Source organism: Ursus maritimus, unplaced genomic scaffold (assembly GCF_017311325.1).
Source record: "Ursus maritimus isolate PB19 unplaced genomic scaffold, ASM1731132v1 scaffold_23, whole genome shotgun sequence".
NCBI lineage: Eukaryota > Metazoa > Chordata > Mammalia > Carnivora > Ursidae > Ursus > Ursus maritimus.
Genome location: NW_024424786.1, coordinates 34243203 through 34264117, shown reverse-complemented (window position 1 = coordinate 34264117; position 20915 = coordinate 34243203). Strand labels below are relative to the sequence as shown.

The window sequence follows — 20915 nt, the reverse complement described above, 5'->3', positions numbered from 1 at the left end:
GGGGGCGCGGGCCCCAGGGCACCCTTTCGGCAGAGGGTCACGAAGGTCCTGCTGGAGCTGGGTATTCTGTGCTTTAGACTGGCCTGCGTTGTGACTAACTAGCCCATGGGACCTAGGTCAAGTTGACAACCTCCCACGGGCCTTTAATTCCCTTGTCGGTAAACTGGAGGAAACAAGACAGCTCACTTTGTCAGGTTGTTTTGAGCCTGCGAGGACCTCCGTGAAGTGTCACCACCGCCCGCCCCCCCCTCCGTCGCCGCTGTTTCTATTTTTGTGGACAGTCTTCAGAATTGGGCTCAGTTTCTGCGTCCCCAGGTGCTGCCATTGTGGGGTAGAGAGGCTTTTTGCAGCTGTTTCGAACAGCTGGCCTCTTCCCGCCCCCCTCCCAGAACGCGCCGTCCACCTCTACCTTTCCCACAAGCCCCCTGTACCAAGCGACCTCTGCTTTATTTGACAGGATCCAGAGAGTCGACCACCGCTGTTTCTTGCCCAGGCTGGAAAAAAGCCAGAACCAGAGCCTACTTGAACAGAAGGGCTTGCCAGAGGAATTTTCCAAGGGCCCAAAGGCCAGCCCTTGAAGTGCCTGTGGTCAGGCCGGGAGGCCCCCGGTGAGATTTGGGGATCGGCTCCACCTCCCGCCATGCCAGGCCAGGGTCTGCCCCTCCGCGTGGCCACCCTGCTGACGGGGCTGCTGGAATGCCTCGGCTTTGCGGGAGTCCTCTTCGGCTGGGCATCCCTGGTGTTTGTCTTCAAAACAGAACATTACTTTGAGGAGCTCTGTGAACCGGATGCCGGGCCGATGGGCAATGTCACGGGGTCGGCTGGTAAGGGACTCCTCTAGGGAAGCAGAGTCTGGTTCTGAAGCAGGAGGAAGGAGTGGGAGGGCTTCTGCCCCCAACCCCCACTGTGCCAGCCTTTCTGGGGTGAGAGGAAAGGAGTGTCAGCCTTCCCACCAACTCGGCAACTTTGGTCTAGGAGGTGCCTGGGGAGGGAAGTACCAGCCCCTGAGGGGTCACTAGGGGCTGTCACATTTCAACTCCCTGAGATCTCCCTTTCTCTCCTCCAGACTGCAAAGCCCAGGATGAGAGGTTCTCACTCATCTTCACCTTGGGGTCTTTCATGAACAACTTCATGACATTCCCTGCCGGCTTCATCTTTGACAGGTTCAAGACCACCGTGGCTCGTCTCATAGCCATGTAAGTCCCAAAGGCCCGGCCTGGGCAGAGGGAGGCCCTGTCCCAGCAACTGTCACAATAGCACAGGAGGTAGACTCTGTTTAGACCCGCCCTCTTCTCTGCATCCCTACTTCCCTTGCCTTTGCCCTGTTCTTCCTTTGTTCAATGTGACTGTGTATTCAAATTGAGCTGGAGTCTAGGCCGATTTCCTTTGAGGGCTGGCTTGGTGCCTGGGTTAAAATAGAGGAACTGAAAATTGTCACTCAGGGATCCTACCAGGCCTCACATCCAGGTCCTTCAGGGTTAATTGTCATCTCACCTCCCCCCCCCCCCCCCCCCATGCCATTCCCCAAAGACTTAGTAAGGTCTCCTGAGTATCCCCGATGGTGGGATTTCCCGACCCCCTGACTGGAGCAGAGATAGTGGGGGTTTCACGGAGGGTAAGGAACCTCATCTCACTCAGACAGGATGCCATGGTAGCTGGCCAGCTTCAGCGATAAGCAGTGGCCTGCCAAGGCCTTAATAGGACCTAGGGCAGGTGCCTCCTGGCAGATGTATGGAAAATTAGTTATCAGACAGAGGGACTGGCGGGCTGGCTGATAAAGCAAGTTCCTGCTTTCTAAGCCGTTGGGTGTATAATGACTTTATCTCAGTCTGTCTTTGGCTCCCTGTCTCCTCTTCTTCCAACCCCTTCCTTTGTCCCCTCCCTTCTCTCCAGCCTTAGTATGTTAAGAAAAACTCCGTCTTTCCCGTGTTTCTCTTTTACTTTCACATAGAGCACTCACTTCTGATACACCTGGTCACTAAATGTGTGGGTTTCTCCCCCACCCCAAGGACATCCGCTGGATGTCCTACGATTTAACCCCGTGCTAATGCCATCTCCCTGGAGACAGGGTCAGATCCCACAGGTGAAGGGCCGGGTCCCACAAGACTGCCCCCCACTTCAGATGCCGATTGCAAGTTGGTAAGTCCCCAGGTGACCCACAACTTCTGTCTGACTTGGCTGCAAATCAGGGGTTCCCATAACCCCCCCTCTTGGACTGGATTATTTGCTAGAACAGCTCACAGAATTCAGGGACACACTTGTGTTTAGTTTATTAAAGGATATGATGAAGGATACAGATGAAAGCGTACAGGTTCGAAGCTCTCTGAGCCCCGTCCTATAGGGATTTTGTGGAGGCCTCTTCATGTAGGCTTGATCAATTATTAGCCATTGCCAGCCCCGCTCCCCACTCTAGAGAAGTGGGGCTGGGGGTGGGGTTTGCCAAAAAATTCCATACTTCAATCCTGACCAATCCTTGGTCTTTCTGGTGACCAGTCCCCATCTAGGAGCTATCCGGGAACCTACCAGAGTCACCCCACTGGAACAAAAAAATGCTCCTCGTGCTCTCATCATGGAGTTTACAAGGGTTTTAGGAGCCGTGTGTCAGAGACCCAGGACAAAGACCAAATACGTATTTCTTTTCTTTTTTTTTTTTAAGATTTTATTTATTCATTCAACAGAGAGAGAGACAGCCAGTGAGAGAGGGAACACAAGCAGGGGGAGTGGGAGAGAAAGAAGCAGGCTCCCAGCAGAGCAGGGAGCCCGATGTGGGGCTCGATCCCAGAACCCCGGGACCACGCCCTGAGCTGAAGGCAGACGCTTAACGACTGAGCCACCCAGGCGCCCCCAAATACGTATTTCTTAGTGTAAGCCACAGTATCACCGTGCAGACCCCGGTCTTTGGACATGGATCCCTCGTAGCAGAAACAATCGTAAAGGTCAGAAGGTACCGGCACGGTAACAGAAACACATTCTGTCATTAATAACTATCCAGTCCATCATCACACCATCTGAAAGTGTCTCCCAGGGCCACGTACGCCTACTGGCTTCCATTTGATCTTGTCAGGTTCCAAAAGCAGGAGTGGTCTCAGCAATATATCCTTTCACCCTTCACACATCTGGTGTAATTGAGCAAAGAGACAAGACGCTCTCCTTCCCTAAGCCTCTTTGGGAGGGTTCCGTAGTACTGATTTCCCTCCTTACAGAACCTGCTTATTCGCCCCCTTACTCTCTGATGTTCCTTCTCTCCGCTGATACCGTAACTCTTCCGCCTTCGGGAGGGATGGTTAGGTTTGGCCACTGCTGGTCTGGAATGCTCGTCCAGCAAGTGTCTCCCCTTTCAGGGAGGGCGAGGGGACCCAGGCGCAGAACTAAGCGGGCTGTCTTTCCCACCAGGCGAGGTGGCTGCATTCCCCGTTTGTCCCAATTTTGGCAGATAGAGGGAAGGCACAGCCTACCCCAGCGGCCACTTGGGAATCGTAACATAATGGTTAAGAACACGGTTTTCTTGCTTAGGAATCATCTCTGCTTCCAGCCCTGGTAGTGGCAGCCCTGGTCCTGTGACCACAGCATGAGGGAGAGAAAGCTCCCCTAACCACAGCACTATTAGAGGAAACATTCCCCACTCAGACACCGTGCCCATCCCCCATATACAGCCAGGAGAGGAGGCAGCCACTTCACATACAGCCTGTTCGAACATACTAGTTCTCCCATTTTCGTGCACCCCTCTAATGCCACAGTGATTTCCATAGGCCTGTGCCCCATACAGCCAGGTTTCTGTTGCCCTCCTGCATGACCGAACGGCCAGGCCATTGGCCACTGCCCCTGGGTCCGTAAGAACCCATACGTAGGGGCCTTTTCCACGGTGGGTTTCTTTCCTCTCTACGAGGACAGCAGCATGAGGTTTGTTCAGCCCACGGAGCTGATCTCTTTACCTTTTTGGATCCGTGCAGTGGCCTTCCAAACAGGATGTGGTTGTCCATTCACCGTGGAGCGCAGCCAAGTATACTCTGTGTTGGCCAATCGAGGGCTCTTTGTAGGGCCCCGTCCAAGTGGCGGTAGAATCCAGCCGCTCCCCACACATTCCAGAGTCAGTCCTAGGGGAGAAGAGGCCCCCTGGTCCATGGTATCTCCTCCTTGCATTCCCCAGGCAATGTGATCCCATCTCACCACTGCTATTTTTAGTGTGGAATTCTTCTGGGCATTGCCATCCCCATTAGAGCATTTCTCCGCTATCAGCCTAGCCATTGTGGGTCTTTCACGTTTGAAGATCATTTTATGTACTTCAGTAATCTGTGTGGATTCAATTAATGTCTCATAGCAAGATGATAAATGCCCCGGAAATGGACATTCTCTTGTCCAAGGTCCCAGTACTTGTTGCTGGGAGGTGAGCACAGACTTTTGCCATTAGCCCCAGTGTGGGCTCCCCAGAGGGTTACGGCACAGAGAATTCGTCCCTGACCAGTTCTCCGGCGTCTAGCCCACACCGTTTGGGCTCGGGCAGTCTCACTGGTTCCCAGTGCACATGTCCAGTTGACAGGAAGGGCAGATTCAGATGCCTCCTGTTCCCAAGTCGCGCAACATGATCCAGGCACATGAGGAAAGGCAGCCCCTTCTCGCAGAGCCTGTCAGCCATACCGGTTCTCCTCTAAACGTTCCCCTTTCTTCCAGTAACCCTGAACTTCCTCCCTGCAGCCTTCTCAGGACTTGGTCAGCAGGTGGTTTCACCGTTGCGTGGGGGAAGTGCTCCCGGCCAGACGTAGTATCTCGTTGTGAAACATCAGGGAAACGGGACGCACGTTTTTTTGGAGAGCATGTTTCAACATCCCAGCTTTTATAAACCTACCGACTCTTATATTCTTTGTGCTCTCAGTCTAACTGAAGCGCGTGTCCAGGCTTGACCAGTGGATCTGGGTGCCTCAGTGGGTGAGGCTCCCCTTATCAAGGAGCCCTAGAAACTTCTCTTCTCCACCCCCGGCTGCCCATTTTGGCCACTCCCGTGCAAAAGGCTGTGGGGCCAAGGTGAGGGGTAGAGTCAAGGGAGCCTGGTCCTTCCGTTAGTCTGGAACCTGATGAATCTGCCTCACCTTTGCCCCAAGCGTTGTGATCTCTCTGGCTTCTGGCTTTTAACATTTTTTCAAATGGGGACAAAGAGACTGGACTTGTTTGCAGGCACTTTAATGCTGGCGGCCGGCAGGGGTCCCTTTGGCCCACCCAGCCTTTGGCAGTGCTTTATGAACACTTTTTTTATTTTTAACCCCCAATAACTATCCGTTTCATTTATCCTCCATCTCTATAACCATCTGGAGATTTCCACCCAGCAGGGATGAACCCACGACTCTTCTCTGTTTCCTCTTTGTTCCAGGCCCATCAATATTTGCTTTATTCCCCCTTATTCTTTAATAACCGTTTAAAATTTTCTACCCTAAGACCAGCCTCTTGATTCTCCTCTCCACCTGTCCCCATTCTTTTGTTAATTAACCTAATCTATTTATTAGCAGCTATAAGAGCCAGGAGGGGAAACTGAGCCAGCAAACTCAGTAAGCCATCCCAAACTGGTTTTTCCCTTTTGCAGCAATGGGTTTTACGGGGTGCCCATGTGAAAGGGGCCCCTCGCCACAGCGTTTACCATGACCTGGGCACAGGGCACCGTAAAGCCATGCCCACACGGCTTGCATACAAAGTGTATGGGCTGCTGCATCTGGGATGTTCCCTTTGTAGGGCGAGGGGACCTTACAGTGGCCTCTAGCTGTGCCCCCAGGAACGACTTCCTGTGTGTGGCTTACAGGCAGCTGTCTGCAGTTGTTCCAGAGTGAGCTCTAGGGCCCACGTCAACCTGGACATGCCCTTCCTCTTTGCAGCGTTCAAAACCCAAGACACCACATACCCACATACCCCAGATTAGTCATGCTCCCACCCATCTCAGGAAAGGTTCTCCGGGAAGCTGAGGATACCCAGCCACAAAATGTAGCAGCTCCTTTGTGTGTCATTCCTCCCCCCGCCCCGGGTTGAGTTTTGTCCCTCTTCTGCACTGACGACCTTCTTGCGGACCAGAGGTCTTAGAGGGACTTTTCAGGTGCTCCTTCATCATTTTTCCCTTGGGGCCGACTTCGAGACTAATGGCCACAGCTCAGACTGACCCACATCTGACCCTGGTCGAGTACGCAGGGCTGACCCGGCACTCTCTTGAATTTCGTGTTAGCTATTACGGATCCCAACAGGGTGTGTATCTTTCAGCTTCGGCTTATTAGTTTGCACTTCCCGCGCATCCCCTGAACCCACTCCCGGGAGCTGGATCCATTTCTGAATTCCAAATTGTAAGTTCTCCCTTTAGTTGCAGTGCACCGGCTGCTCCACACCAGGGGTCACCCCGTGGCCCCCCAGGAGCCAGGGGCTCTTCATCCCCTCTCTGTCCTCGAGGCACATGTTCCTTTGAGCTTGGGCCATTCTAGCAAATCCCACTTCACCGACACCAACTCTACTGGCAAATCCTACATGTCTCCTCCTGCATTTGTCCTTGACTTTCAACAGAACAGTTCACGTCGGATACATCTGGTCACCACGTGTGTATGTGGATTCTCCCCACACCAAACGATTCTGTGACACCAGCTGGTGTCCCACAATGTAACTTAGTTCTGACACCGTCTCCCTGGCGAGCGCCCCGGGTCCTACAGGTTAAGGGCCGGGTCCCATAAGACTGCCCCCCCCCCCCCACTTCAGAGGCCAATCACGGGCTAGGACCCCGGCTTACCCACAACTTTGGTCTGATGTGGCTACAAACCAGAGGTTCCCATGACCTCTTTTCCCTTGGATTGGATTATTTTCTAGAACAGGTCACAGAACTCAAGGAAACATTTACGTATGTTTACCAGTTTACTAAAGGATTTGTTGAAAGATGCAGATAAATAGGCCGATGGGGAGATATGTAGGGTGAGGTCTGGGAAGGTCCCGTGCACAGGAACTTTTGTCTGGTGGCGGCTGGGGTATGTCATCCTCCTGGCATGTGGTGTATACACCAGCCAGAAGCTCTCCTCATGTGGGCTTGATCACTTAGTAACCATTTCCAGTCCCTTTCCCCTTTTTGCAGAAGTGGGTGGGCAGGGCTGAGAATTCCAGGTATCTGATTATGGCTTGCTCTTTCCGGTGACCAGCTCCCCCCAGGAGCCCACCCAGGGTCACCTGGTCAGAACAAAGATGCTCTTAGTGCTCTTATCACTGACGAATAAGAATTTGCAGGTGTTTTAGGAGCCCTGTGTCAGGCACTGGGGACAGGGACCGAACGTATATTTCCTATTATAAATCGGAACATCACACTTAGGCACTGCTTCTATCACCCCATGCCTCGCCAGATCCCCAGACTGCTAAGAGATCTCCATAACCTTGGGATTGCGGTCCTGAAATCACAGCGCCCTAGAACTTCTAGATCAGCCCAATCATTTCCTTTTATAGCAAAGGCTGCTGAGGCCCAGAGAAGGGCAGTGCCTTACCTAAGGTCACACAGCAAGGAGGAATTTCTAATTCCTCAGAAGTTTTGCTTTGTAGACTGGGCACTCACCTCATTCTCCAAGGGATATTGAGCTGTTGGGACCCCAGATGGGAGGACCTTGGATCTATCCACTCTGCCCTTTGGACAACATTTTCCATCTCCCGTTGTGTGTTTCAGATTTCTCTACACCAGTGCCACACTCACCATAGCCTTCAGCTCTGCAGGTGAGTGCCGTCAGGGGGTGGGAAGGATGAAGCTCAGAGGCACCTGCTAGGTGGGGCAGGTGCGGAAGGTGATAGCAGGACACCCTGACCCCCGCAGTTGTTCAGAGATCCACAGGCTTTGAGCTTGAGGGGATCTTTGAGGGGGTTATGGCTGGTCCATGAAACCAGCCTAGTCCACTGAGAAATGCAAAAAAATAAGGACAGTGGAGGGACTGCTGCAGAGAGAATTTATTCAAAAGACTACATCCTTCCTCTTGTGTGTATTCATATGTTCTTTCCTTAAAAACAAAATGATAGTATGAGGGAGCATTATTTTAAAAAATATCCTTATTTAGTAGGGCAAATTCGAGAGCGCTGTTGTAGTCAGGAGTTTTCGTTTCAAATTTTACTAGTTGATGAACAGAGAAAACTCCTGAAGTCTGCGAATGTCAGTCTGGTTCATTCTCCTCTTCTCCCATTGTGTGGAGGGAAGACGGGCAGGCGAGAGATGCCTTGCCAAGACTTGCAGTGGGAAGCGCTCTTTCCTGGTGTGTTGGTTATGCTGGCCAAGCATGATGCCTGGCACAGAGGAAGCGCTCGCTCCGGGTTTAACGGACCAGGGAAACAGTCCACGGCTGCTTCTTGCTCGGCTCCCACGACACACCACGAGATGGGAAGGGCCAAGACTGTTATTCCCATTTAATGGAGGAAGTGACCGAGTCAGAGATTCAGAATCCAGCTCCAGGTCCTTCAGGGAATTAGAGGCTGTGCTTGGGGGGTGAACCCAGGCTTCTCTCCCCAACTGTGTCAAGCAAGGGAGGGGCTGCTTGGGTTTAACGAGGGAAGGGAGCCGTGGCTTCGCTCTGGGTCTTGCCTCTAGTGACGTCCAGACATCCAGGCCTACCACAGACCGAGCACCACTCTGGGCCCAGGAGACCTCCACAGGGTCCCTCTGCAGGGACATTTGGGGGAACCCTGACCGCTATCTTAAGGTCCTCAAAGGACGCTAGCAGGCTGGCTAGAATTGGGGCCCTGCCCCCAGGATCGTGAGGAATTTGGAGCAGGTGGGAGCCAGAGTCTGGGGCTCCGTGTTTGGGTTACACTATGACACAGCCCCACCTCTGTCTTTGATTGTTCCAGACTCAGCCCCGCTACTCTTCCTGGCCATGCCCATGCTCACTGTGGGAGGAATCCTGTTTCTGATCACCAACCTGCAGGTGTGAGCCCGCCCTGACCCCAGGCACCTGGTGGGAGGCCAGGGAGGGTGGAGGGAGGGAGAAGCGCTGCTCTGCTTTGGTCACTTCCAGTGGGGCTGGCTCGAGCCAGGGCGGTAGCTCCCTGGGGGAGGCGGGTCTGGGTATAATGAGGGCCTGGCACGTACCCCGTGGACAGGAAGAACCGGCTCAGGAAGAAATAAGTGACTCCTGTGTTCTCTAGGTTGGGAACCTCTTTGGCAAACACCGCTCAACCATCATCACCCTCTACAATGGGGCATTTGACTCCTCCTCGGCGGTCTTCCTTGTCATCAAGGTAAAAAATACCACTGAGCAACATGTATCACTCGCTTCCATGCGCCAGATGCTTGTCTTGTGAACTTTGCATGATTTCTTTCCGTCAGCCCTCCTGCAGCCAGTAAACCTGGCACTTGAACTTGAGCCCAGACGTGCCTGGTTCTGGAGCCTCACCCCGTAGTGATTAAGCTCTTTACACCTATCTAGGATTTCTGGGGAGAGGCCGTGATGCACTTGGGCGGGGGGTTGGGCAGAGGCTGGGAGCCCCATGGCCAGGGGTGTTTGCACCTGTGAGCTTCTGGTTTGGATTAGGTGAGAGGTGGTCTGCCGAAGTGACGGGGCAGACAGACAGGCTTCTCCAGCTCTCCCAAAGGCTGCTGTTGGGGATCAGGGGGATGGGCTGTTCCAGTGCTGTTAGTGGCCCCCACCTGACAGCCTTTCCACCTTCTTCATTGCTAATAATTCCATCTGGGCAGTGAGGTGCCCAGCCCAGAGGATGAATCCCGATTGACCTAAGCCAACAGGGGCAATCCCTTCCCCCTTGTTAGGGATGGGTAGAGGTGGTCATATTATCCAGTCCTTGTTAATGAGATGAAGGGTGTTTTTCCTGGACAAGTTTAGGGGACATTTCCCCTCCCTGATGGAAGGTGAGAGCAGAGCCAAAAGAAAGCCTTTTGCCTTGGTCCCCCTGCCCACTTTTTCTTTTTGAATGTTGTGGGAGGGTGCGATAGAGGGAGCTGTGGCAGCCATGCTGTGATTATGAGGCCACCAGCTGGAGGACACTTAGGATGAGTGAGCGGAAGGAATGAGAGAATGTGGGTCCTTGACACCTCAGGCTGCCCAATTTGGGACTTCCCTCCAGGCTTTGTGTTAGGCCAGAGGCAGCCGGCACAGCCCATGGGCTATAGGGGAAGAGAAGAGGAACTCTGGGAGTCACTCCCAGACATAAGGCTAGCTAGCCTAGTCCCATGAGCACCTTGGCTTAGAGGGTCACCTAGAGTTTGAGCCCCAGGGGCACTTACTCAAGCCTCTCTACCACTTTCTTCCTTGTCTCCTTAGAGTTGGAAGGAGAGAGAGTGTCAGAGAAGGATCTGAGTTCTTAGTTTAATCTGACCTTGCTGCTGCAGACCCTGACCTTGAGCAGTTCATTGTACCTCTCTGGACCTCACTTTGACCCTCTGTAAAAGGAGGAGGTGGGCTAGATCAATGGTTTCCAAACTGGGTGTTGAGGAACCCTGAGGGGTTCTCTGCAGTGTTAGGTCGGTCACCAAGGAGAATGAGGGGGAAGATGACTGGGCTGCTTCCCGCTGATGTGTTTTGTAAGTTGAATTTTTGTGTGAAGCTTTGTTTGAGAAAAAGGACTTTGCTGCTATTAAAGAAAATAAAACGAAAAAGCAGCGAGCTAGCAGATCTGGGACCCCACCTTAGGAGAGTGTCCGAGGCTGTGGGGATGGGTGACACGATGCCCCCCCACCCTGGTTCAGCCGTGGGGTGGGGGTGAGCCTATGTGTGCGTCAGGTGGCCTTGATCTGCGTTCGGGACGGAGGGCCAGGGCCTGGGGAGGCTGGGGTCCAGCTCCTGTTTCTTACGTAAACACACAGAACATGAAATTTACTCTTAACCGTTCTTACGTATACAGTGTACAGTATACAGTTTAGCGGCATCAAGTTCATTCATGCTGTGCAACCGTGACCACCATCCATCTCCAAAACTCTTTGCAGCCTTGCAAAACTGAAACTCTGTGCCGATTAAACAGTGACTTCCTGCCCCCCTCCCCAACCCCCCGCCTCAACCCCTGGCGAGCACCATTCCCTTTTCTGCTTCTGTGACGTCGACGGCTCTGGGCCCCTCATGGCTGTGGAAGCCTGCGGTATTGATCCCTTTGTGACCGGCTGACTTCCCTCGGCATGCTCAAGTTTGTGCTGTAGCCTGTGTCAGGACTTACTTGACTCCTTCTCGGGGTGAATGCTGTCCCGTCGTATCTGTCTGCCACAGCGCGTTTGCCCATTGATCTGCCGACGGACGCTCGGTTTGCTTCTGCTGTTTGCATGTTGTGGATAATGGTGCCGTGAACACGCGTGTTATGCTGTCGTCCTCTTCCTTCTGCAGCTGCTTTACGAGCGGGGTGTCAGCCTCAGGGCCTCCTTCATCTTCCTTTCGGTCTGCAGTGCCTGGCATGTTGGGCGCACTTTCCTCCTGATGCCCCGAGGCCACATCCCCTATCCACTGCCCCCCAACTACAGCTACGGGTAAGGACTGCGATCTGGTGACCATGGGCCCGAGCCCTCCGCCTGACCTGCGGTGGGCAGCCAGGGGGCGGGACAGATGGGCAAGCAGGGCGGAGGAAACTTGTCACAGGACGGCGGGACTGGGCCAGGGGTGTATCAGCTAGCTGTTGGTGCGTAACAAACTACTCCCAAACTCAGTGATCGAAAACATTCAGCATTTGTTTTTCATGAGTCTGTGGGTAGCTGGCCGGTTCTGCTGGTCAGAGATGGGCCTGGATGGTGTTGGCAGGGCTCTGGTCATCTGCTGGGCTAGCTGGGGCTGGCTGGGGAGGCTGGCCTCGCTCACATGGGGTTTGTCTGGCTGTCCTTTGGGGTGACAAAGGTATCTGGGTCACATGGCTCTCCCCCTCCATCAGGCTAGTTCCAGGGTTCCAAGAAACCGTGCAGACGTGCACAGAGTTTCTCAGAATTGGCCCAACATTGCTTCTGCTGCATTGTGGTGGTGGAAGCAGCTTCTGGGGCCAGCCCAGATGCAAGGGCTAGGGACCCCGTCAGAGCTGCCAAGACTCATTGCAGAGGTTGGAGAACGGGGGGGGTGAAGAAGTGTGACCGGTTTTGCAGTCAGCGTCACGGGTGGTCACCGTGGGTGACCACGGGTGGTGGTGGGGCATTGGTCTGTAGCTCACTTACCATTTTCCCGTGTGCCCCACGATAATCCTCGCAGATAAACATCCTTATCTCTGTTTTCCAAATGAGAAAAAAAGAGGCTCAGAAGGGCTAAGTCTGAGCCATGTTTCCATAGCTAGGAGGGGGCAGCAGTAGGATTTGAACCCGGGCCTGGCCTGGTCTTTCCACACTTCCAGTGATTCCCAAATTTTGCTGCATATTAAAATCACTAGAGATCTTTAAACAATATGGAAGCCTGGGGGGCACCTGGGTGGCTCCGTTGGTCGAGCATCTGGCTCTTGATCTGGGCTCAGGTCATGATCTCAGGGTCGTGAGATCGAGCCCCCTGTCAGGCTCCCTGCTTAGCCAGGAGTCTGCTTCTCTCTCTCTCTCCCTCTGCCCCTTGCCTTGCTTGTGTGTGTGTGCTCTCTCTCTCTCTCTCTCTCTCTAAAATAAATAAATAAATCTTTAAAAAAAAAAATAGAAGCCTGGCTCCCGTGGCCAGACATTCTGATTTAACTAGTCTGGGCTGTGGCCTGGGCGGGAGGGCCATTGAAATGTGTCTCCAAAGTGCAATGAACTTCGGGAGTCCCCGCACTGTGGCCCGCGGCCTGACTTTCAGGCTCAGCTCGCCGTCCTGGGGTTGGCCTGGGGGCTCCTGTGTCTGCAGCCTGTGTGCCAGGAACGACACCACTGACGGAGAGAAGAACACAGCCGAGTCTGAGAAGCTGGAAATGCAGTCTAAGGAGTTCCTTCCAGCAAAGGAAGGTGAGCCCCTCTGGCTAATCCATCTGCCTGGACCCTGACCTCTCCCTGTGACTGGCCTGGTTCCCTGCCCCCGGAGGACCTGTGGCGGCTTCTCAACCCCCGCCCCACGCCCCTCTTACAGAGGGTCCGCAGAGGGGCACGGCTTCTGCGTCTTCCCTTTCTGGCCCTCTTCTCTCTTTCCTCGGCTCATCATACCTCCTCCCCACTCCCTGCTTCTTTCCCTGCTCCATCTGTTCTGGGTCTTTGGTTACAAACATGACAAACCACGGCCGGCAAGGTAGGAGCAAGAACAGGATTCTGGGAAGCTCACAAAACCAAGGGAAACAGGAACTTGCCAGGCTCCGGGAAGAGGAGAACCCGGATGCCTCTGGGGACCCCCAGACTAAAATCACGGCTGGTCTGTGATCGAACCGGTCAGCCCCGGGTGAGGACCAGGACAGCTAATTCACAGTCCCACCTGGACCGTGAGGACTGAGGCAGGGCACGGTTTCCAGAACAGACTCCAGATCCGGGTAGGGCAAGCAGGGGGAGGGACGTGCGGCCGCTGAGACGGTAGCTGGCCGCCGCTGACGCACCCCTCGCCTCCAGTGTCCACATTCTCTCCTCCTTGCCTTTCTCTTCACTGTCCTGGCTGAGAAAGTGCTGGTACAGGAAGTGTCCTGGAGCCCAAGTTGCGAAAGAGAGACCGGGTTTCAGCAGGACAGAGGAGGATGTGGGTGGGTCGCTGAGGGTCGTGAGGCCGGGGCAACCAAGCCATAGTGTTGGGGCGAGCTGGCTGCAGGCAGCCCTGGGGACATGCCAGCTGCAGTCTGGGAGGAAGAGGAGGTGAGCTCACTCCTTACACGGTCCTGCCCACCCCGCTCCCCTGCTTTCTTGTAATTCATGCCCGGACCCTTCCTTCCCATCAGAGGCCCTAGAACCGGGGAAGCAGCCAGAGCCCCGCTCTTTCTGGCGCTACGTGCTCTCCCAGCGCTTTGCCTGCCACCTGGTGTGGCTGTCGGTCATACAGCTGTGGCACTACCTCTTCATCGGCACCCTCAACTCGCTGCTCACCAACCTGGCCGGGGGTGACAGAGCGCTAGGTATGAGCGGGGGCTGGGGGGCGGCCCACTCGTGCATCCGTGGAGACTTGAGGCCAGGGTGCTGAGCTCAGCAGGGCTGTGTGTCTGGAGGAAGGTCCGAGCAGGGGTGTGGGGAGGAGGGACAGGCAGGGCAAGGGCAGGCTGGGAGAGTCCTCTCCTATCAGGCAGTGCTGGGAATGTCTTACCACCCCGCCCCTCTCTGTCCCCTACAGTCAGCACCTACACAAATGCCTTCGCCATCACTCAGTTCTTCGGGGTGCTGTGTGCCCCCTGGAACGGCCTGCTCATGGACCGGCTCAAGCAGAAGTACCAGAAGGAAGCGAAAGGTGAGGCCTGGGCTGCAGAGGGTCGGGGAACCGGGAGGGGAGGAATCTTCATGCAGGCCAGAGCCACCTTCTCTTTTGTTCTTAACCCTTTTCTCCATCCATCCATCCATCCATCCATCCATCCATCCACCCAATTGTTGCTGAGTGTCCGTGATGTGTCAGCTGTAGTTCCAGATTCTACCATGGACCAGACAGATAGGTCCTTGTTCTCAAGCTGCCCTCAGTCTAGAGAATGAGGGGCGAGTAATCAGGCGTCACCATCCATGAAGTCAGCTCACAGGGGGCGATGGGGACACAAAGAAGGGCACCTAGCCTATTCTGGGTGAGGATGGGTTTGATGTCCTGGAAGGCTTCCTGGAGGAAGTGGCTTCTAAGTCAAGGCCTGAAGGATGAGCAAGAAGTGAGGAGATGAAGAGGAGGGCCCTGGGAGAGCAGCCCGGGAATACAGTGCGGTCAAGGTGACGAAGAGTGAGCAAAACAGTGAGGAATCCCAGGAAGGAATTTGGGCTGGCTGGGGTGCCGGAGAGAAGGGGCTGAAGGGGGGAGAGGTTAAGAAGGGGCAGGCGACCCTTGGACGCAACTGGAGGAACAGAGGGGCGCTGAGCTACCCCCTTTCCTGGCGCTCCCCCTACCCCCGCTGGGGTATTTTAAGACAAACCGCAGGCATCCGATCATGTCGTCTGTAGATACTTCAGTCCGCGTCTCTCATGAATAAGGCCCTTTTTATTTAAACATCACCATAATATCATTATCATTAAAAAACCCAGTAATTTCTTAAGACCGTCTAACACACAGTCCTGATCCGATTTCCCGAAGTGTCTCAAATACGCCTTTTTACGGTTGGTTTGTTCGCATTAGGATGCACGCGGGGTCTGCACTGTGTATGTGGTTCATGGGCCTTACTCTGTCCTTTTCAGTCTTGTGCCTCCCGTCCCCTCCCCTCCCCTCCCCCTACCTTTCGTTTTTCTGGTGGTTTATTTGTTGAAGAAACCGGGTCATTTGTTCTATCAGATTTCCTCCAGATTGGATTTGGCATCTTTCGGTGTCACTTGAATATGTCTCGCTGATTGGGTATTTCCTGTAAACAGGCATATTGGAGGCTTGAGGAGATGGACTTGAGTATTTTTTGGCGAGCAGGCTGGGGAGGTGGAGATGCAGGCTTCCTCTGGCTCCCGGTGGCAGCCCCTGCCCCGCCCCCGTCCCGACTGTCCCTGTTCTTACGATGTTAGGATTGATCGGTGGGTCCAGACATGGTCGGTCTGATCTACCCCGGACAGAGTTTCCCATCAGCGGCACGGGTAATGATGTCAGTAGCTATGGGCGATCGGTGCTGGGATCCATTATTTTATTAGGCTCGCAACAGGGAGATTTTCTATTTCTGTCTTTCCTTTTGCTTTTAATTGTTAGAATTCCTCTAGAAAGAAAAGCTTTCCCTCATTGAGTGCTTCGGCCCCTGAAACAAGTGCTTGGTTTTTTCCTCCATGTACCCGTTTCAGAGTAACGACTTGGGTGCCCTAGCAACCTCCCGGGGAAATGACTTGTCGTTGCTCTTTAATTTAACGAATTGATTTACTTTTGAATGATATTTCTCTTTTATTTTTATTATTATTTTTTAAAGATTTATTTGTTTATTTTAGAGCGGGAGAGGATGCATGAGCGTTGGGGGGGTGGGGGGAGAGGGAGAGAGAGAGCCTCAAGCAGACTCCACGCTGAGCACGGAGCCCAATGTGGGGCTCGATCTCACGACCCTGAGACCATGCCCTGAGCTGAAACCAGGAGTTGGATGCTTAACCGACGGAGCCAGCCGGGCGCCCCTAATGTCATTTCTGTTTCAAAGTCTCATTTTAAATGTATTTGACGGGTCTCAATCCCTTTCGGCCATGATGCTTCTCTATGCTCCAGTCCGTCTGTAGCTATCGGCCACTTTACCGACCCAGAATCCGTGTCCCTTAACACGACACCATCAGGTTTAGGGAGTGTCTTCTTCTCCAGTCCAGTGAGATGCTCAGGGCCGTTTCAGGGGTGCGTTTCCTGCCCCGGACCCGAAACAGCTGTTTCGGCAAGTAGTCCTGGGTCCCTTTAAGTGGCCTTCCTTTAGAGACTGTGGTCTGGATGCTCAGGCTTCCAGGTCTGCTGGGTCATCTGTGCTCTTAGGCCTTGGATAGAGGGAAGATGTCATGATATTTTAATTCACAGTTTTGATTTTACTCTTGATTTTACATCTGTGTCTCTTTTCCTCTGAAGATGGTGCTTCCTACCAATGCCGTATACGTACAGTGTATATACGTCTGCTATGTGCTGCCCACTGTATACACATGTACATACGTAGGATTTTAAGAACGTATTTCATGCATAATGGCTGGGTTCGCACCATCAATGCTGTTAGGAACAGTATGATTGCTGAGTGCCACTGCCCCTCCTTCCCTCACTTCCTCCGTGCTGCCTGCTGGGTCTCGGTCATGGGGCGGCGGCTGGTCAGGTGGCTGGTCAGGTGGCTGTTTGCAGTCATTGCTGTTGCCCGAGAGCGCCGCTGCAGCTTGCCTGGCCGTGGGGTGGAGGGGCCAGAGCACGCGGCCCCGGGGAGGAGGCCACTGTCCCAATCCAGGCGTGTGTGGATGGGGACCTAGGGCAGGCTGAGTCGCTGGGGGTAGAAAGCGGTGGATGCATTTGAACGGCGTTTAGGGGATGAATGATCAGTGCTTATTGGCGGATTGGAGATGAGCTCGTGGGGGGGAGAGGTTTCGGCCTGGACGGTTGGTGGACGGTGGCTCCGCCCTTTGTCGCCTCTTTGTGCCCCGTCCCTGCCCTCCGCCGTGCTCGCCTCCACGCAGCCTCTTCTTCCCTTTGGACCAGGGTCCTCGGCCATGACGGTGGCCCTAAGCTCCGCGGTGCCATCTCTGGCCCTGACGTCTCTGCTGTGCCTGGGCTTCGCCCTTTGTGCCTCGGTGCCCATCCTACCCCTCCAGTACGTCACCTTCATCCTGCAGGTGATCAGCCGCTCCTTCCTGTACGGGGGCAACGCTGCCTTCCTCACCCTCGCGTAAGTGCGCGGGCTGCGTCGGCCCACGGGGGATGCGCTGGTACAGAGGGACGTGTGCGGGGGGAGGAGTAGTCAGGAGGTGAGAACGGACCTGGGGGAGGGCCAGTGAGCGAGGCAGGGTCTGGGTGTAGAGGGGGAGGTGGGGTAGAGGCTGGTGGGGGGATAGAGCATTCACGAATTGGGCCTTCATATCGGCTCTCCTCTCTGCCTCTCTTGTCCACTTGGTGAACTGCTATTTGCCCTCTTCTAGTTCAGCTCTCCCAGAGAAGAGTGAGAAAGACAGTGTCTTCCTTCTTTATGCCCTTGGCACTCTGTTCTTGCGTCCTTTGCTAGTGTAGACATCATCCAGCATAGAGCGATCTGTTTATGTGTCTGTGTTTTCGTGAGACCTCTCCAGACACACCCTGTGTCTGGGTCCCTGCACAACGCCTTCTCTGTGTTCTGTGGCTTGAGCAACGGTGAAGGGGAAAGGCTGGGTGGGTGTGGGAGGGTGAAGCCAGGCCTAGCACGGAGGACTTGGGAGCAAGTGGCTGACACAGGCCCACCACGGCCAGGCTCCTCCTGGGAGCTCACTGGAACCCCATTTGTCTTGTTCTGCAGTTTCCCTTCAGAGCACTTCGGGAAGCTCTTTGGGCTGGTGATGGCCTTATCAGCCATTGTATCTCTGCTCCAATTCCCTATCTTCACCTTCATCAAAGGCCCCCTCCAGAATGACCCACTCTACGTGAGTACTGGGGGTGGCGGTGGGAGGTGCGTGGCTCTGGTCCTAGACCAGCAGGGACATCGGATTGGGGCACCTCAGTGGGGCTCCAGCAGGGGGCACCCCAAATCTGCCTGAGATGGTTCCTGCAGGAATATTTCTGCACGTGGGTACACCCTTGGTCTTATTTCTCAAACCGGGGTAGCAGAGTACCCTGCCTTATGGCTGGGGCACCTGAAACCACAAGACTCACCTGACATAGCTTCCAAGAGAGTCCGTATTATTAGAGATTTGGGGAGAAAATATTTTTTATGTGTGGGGAAACACACAGATATATCCTGGAGGAGAATGTAAAATTCTCACAGATTCCAAGTAAAAACCTAAGAGTTTAAAGACATTTCCTGCTTGCGGTGAGTGCAGGCTGAGCCCGGCCTGGCTCTGCGGCAACAGTACGCATTGGTCCCCACAGCTGGTCCGAGGGGCAGGAGCTCTGGTCTCACCCCCGGCGTCCCCACACAGGAGGGATGCTCGTGGGCCCAGCCCTGGGAGGCGGGAGGTGGGCATGGCTCGCCCCCTTTCTGCAGGTTGAAGCTGTAGGTTCGGGGATTTGGGTTCTGTGACTTAAATATTCAGAAGCACATAACTAGGGAGCAGAAGTCTTTTGACTTTGCATTCAGTATTCTGACCACTGCCCAGCACTCTGGGCAGGAGTTTAAGTCAGTCATTGGGAGAAAAAAACAGGAACGAACTAAAAACTGGGGAGAATTTCTTGATTGTGGTGTCAGACGACTCCAATCATATTCTGAAGACGCGTGTTCTAGCCACTGTCCCCAGCTTCTCGTGCGACCTTGAGCAGGTCATCGAGTGCTGTCGAGACCTCTGTTTCTTCATCTGTGACATGGGCAGATTCCTATTCCTCCCCGCTCTGCTCCACAGGGCAGAGCGATAAATGACTGAAGGCTTCCCCCCCGGGCACCGTAGCGTCTGAGGAGAACGCAGAGGCTGCACCTGGCGGAATTCTGGCCCCTTTGTTGGTGGGGGCTGTCGCTCCGTGTTCCTGACCTCACCTGCCCCCTCTCTCACCCCCAGGTGAATGTGCTGCTGGTGCTTGCCACTGTGTTGACGTTCGTCCACCCGTTCACGGTGTACTGGGAGTGCCGGCAGGAAAGGAGCTCTCTTGCCGCCGCCTAGCTCGGAAGCTCTCGCTTTTCGCTCCGACGATGCTTGGCTAATCTTTCTGCACCTTTGAGGACCCCGTGTCCAGGAGCACTTGGCCTGCCAACCTACTTATATTAGCGAGCCATTACTTTTTCTTGTTCTTTCTTTCTCTCTTTCTTTCTTTCTTTTTCTTTTTTTTTTTTTTTAAAGACGTATTTAGCTGCTAGCAGACACTTGGATTCACACAGGAAGGCTGTCCGTTGCCACGCCGATTGCTGCCCTAGGCCCAGAGCAAAGGCCCACGAAGTTCTTGGTCTCGGAGCAGGAGGCACACGACTTTGGCAGACACTGGGTGTCAGGGCAGGTGATGTGATAGGGAGGAAGTGTGTCACCTACTTCTTTGGACATCTTGGCTGTGAAGCCTGTGGGTGCCGAGCCCGTGGCGCCAGGTAAGCCTCCAGGTGAAGAGTGAGCTGCTCATGAGCTCAGCCGTCACGCCTGGCACCTAGAGGTGGCCCCCTCCGCGCTTTACTTTGGGCGTCACAGAAAACATTTCTCTGAGGAATCATCTTATAGGAAAATAAAACCTCTCTGCCGAAGGCAACGACCAGTGTGGCTTTCTAGGCTTTGGGCCGCTGTGTGCGTGTGCGTGTATGTGTGCGTGTGCGTGTGCATGTATGCACATGCGTGTGTGTGCTTGCTTGTGCATCCCTGAGGGAGCTCCAGCCTGGGGGAGCAGACGCAGGGGTGGAGCGGGGGGTCTGGCTGCAGCACCCTAGATCTAGAGGTGAAGCAGGAGCCGTCAGACCTGGATCCATTCACCTGGTCCCCGGCCAGGGGTTTGAGACCACCCCCTCCCTCCATTCCTTCCTGTGCCTCCCCCCCCCCGTCCCCCCCTCCCCGGGCCCCTGTGAGTCTCAGGGCTGCCGCTCAGCAGGTGGGCGGGTCCCGTAACCCCCGTGAGTCACAATTTCCTCACCTGCAAAGTGCAGTTCATCGTTTCTATCCCCGAGAGCGGTTGTGAGAATTTAAAGTAATTGCTGCTAAAAATAAATAAAAATTAAAAAAATAAAGTAATTGCTGCTGCTTAGCACCTGGTGGGAGTACATGAGCGTTTGTGCCTCTGTGTACGCATGACCAGAAAGGAGAGGGGTAGCGAGGAGGGAGAAGGTGACAGGCGGGAGGGAGAGAGGGTAGGTGGGCGAGATGGGAGAATTTGGAGCACACCAGCTGTATTGTTCAACCTTGTTGGGAGACGCCGGTGACCGGGAGGGGCTGGCTGGCAGATGGATTGATTGGTTCATTCATTCATTCATTCATTCATTCATTTGACAAATGTTTATTGAGCTGCTGCCGTGTATCGGGCCCTGCCCTGTCCTAGGTGCTGAAGGTACAAAGACGAAGCCAGCTCTGTGTGAGCCGCAGAAGGATCATTTCCAGGGGCCGGGGAACCTGGGTCTGAAGACAGACACCAGAGTGCTAATGGATGATGGCTTTTACCCTGTTATCTTGCGCAAAGCTTTCAGTGGCTTCCTGCTGCCCTCAGGACACAGCCCAGTCGCCAGCCTGGGGTGCAGGCGCTCGCAGTGTTATTCCAACCTCTGCCCCTACTCTTCCCCTCCCACGTTCAGGAGGATAGAACTCATCCCCGTGGACCCAGGTTCCCGGTTTCGGGGTCTACGAGCACATCTGCTCCTCTGCATAGGCTTGCCTGTGCCAGAGCATTCTGCCTGGCCCCCTGGGGTCCTGT

General features: G+C 54.4%; 2 protein-coding genes across 2 annotated transcripts in view; both read left to right on the top strand.

Annotated features, from left to right (window-relative positions):
- The first annotated feature begins 460 nt into the window (after positions 1-460).
- On the top strand, positions 461-19764 carry SLC43A3 (solute carrier family 43 member 3). The gene is made up of 12 exons (XM_008694135.2): positions 461-824; positions 1067-1196; positions 7661-7707; positions 8827-8903; positions 9124-9216; positions 11307-11446; positions 12762-12859; positions 13768-13941; positions 14154-14267; positions 17121-17307; positions 17908-18031; positions 19097-19764. Exons 1-12 carry the CDS (start codon positions 641-643, stop codon positions 19196-19198), a joined length of 1470 nt encoding a protein of 489 aa, XP_008692357.1. The 5' UTR covers positions 461-640; the 3' UTR covers positions 19199-19764.
- The window catches only part of PRG2 (proteoglycan 2, pro eosinophil major basic protein), a 19536-nt gene continuing 14095 nt past the window's right edge, over positions 15475-20915 (top strand). The window contains exon 1 of the mRNA XM_008694136.2: positions 15475-15565. Within this exon, the coding sequence (XP_008692358.1) occupies positions 15490-15565 (76 nt within the window). The 5' untranslated portion in view covers positions 15475-15489. The remainder of the gene's footprint in view (positions 15566-20915) is intronic.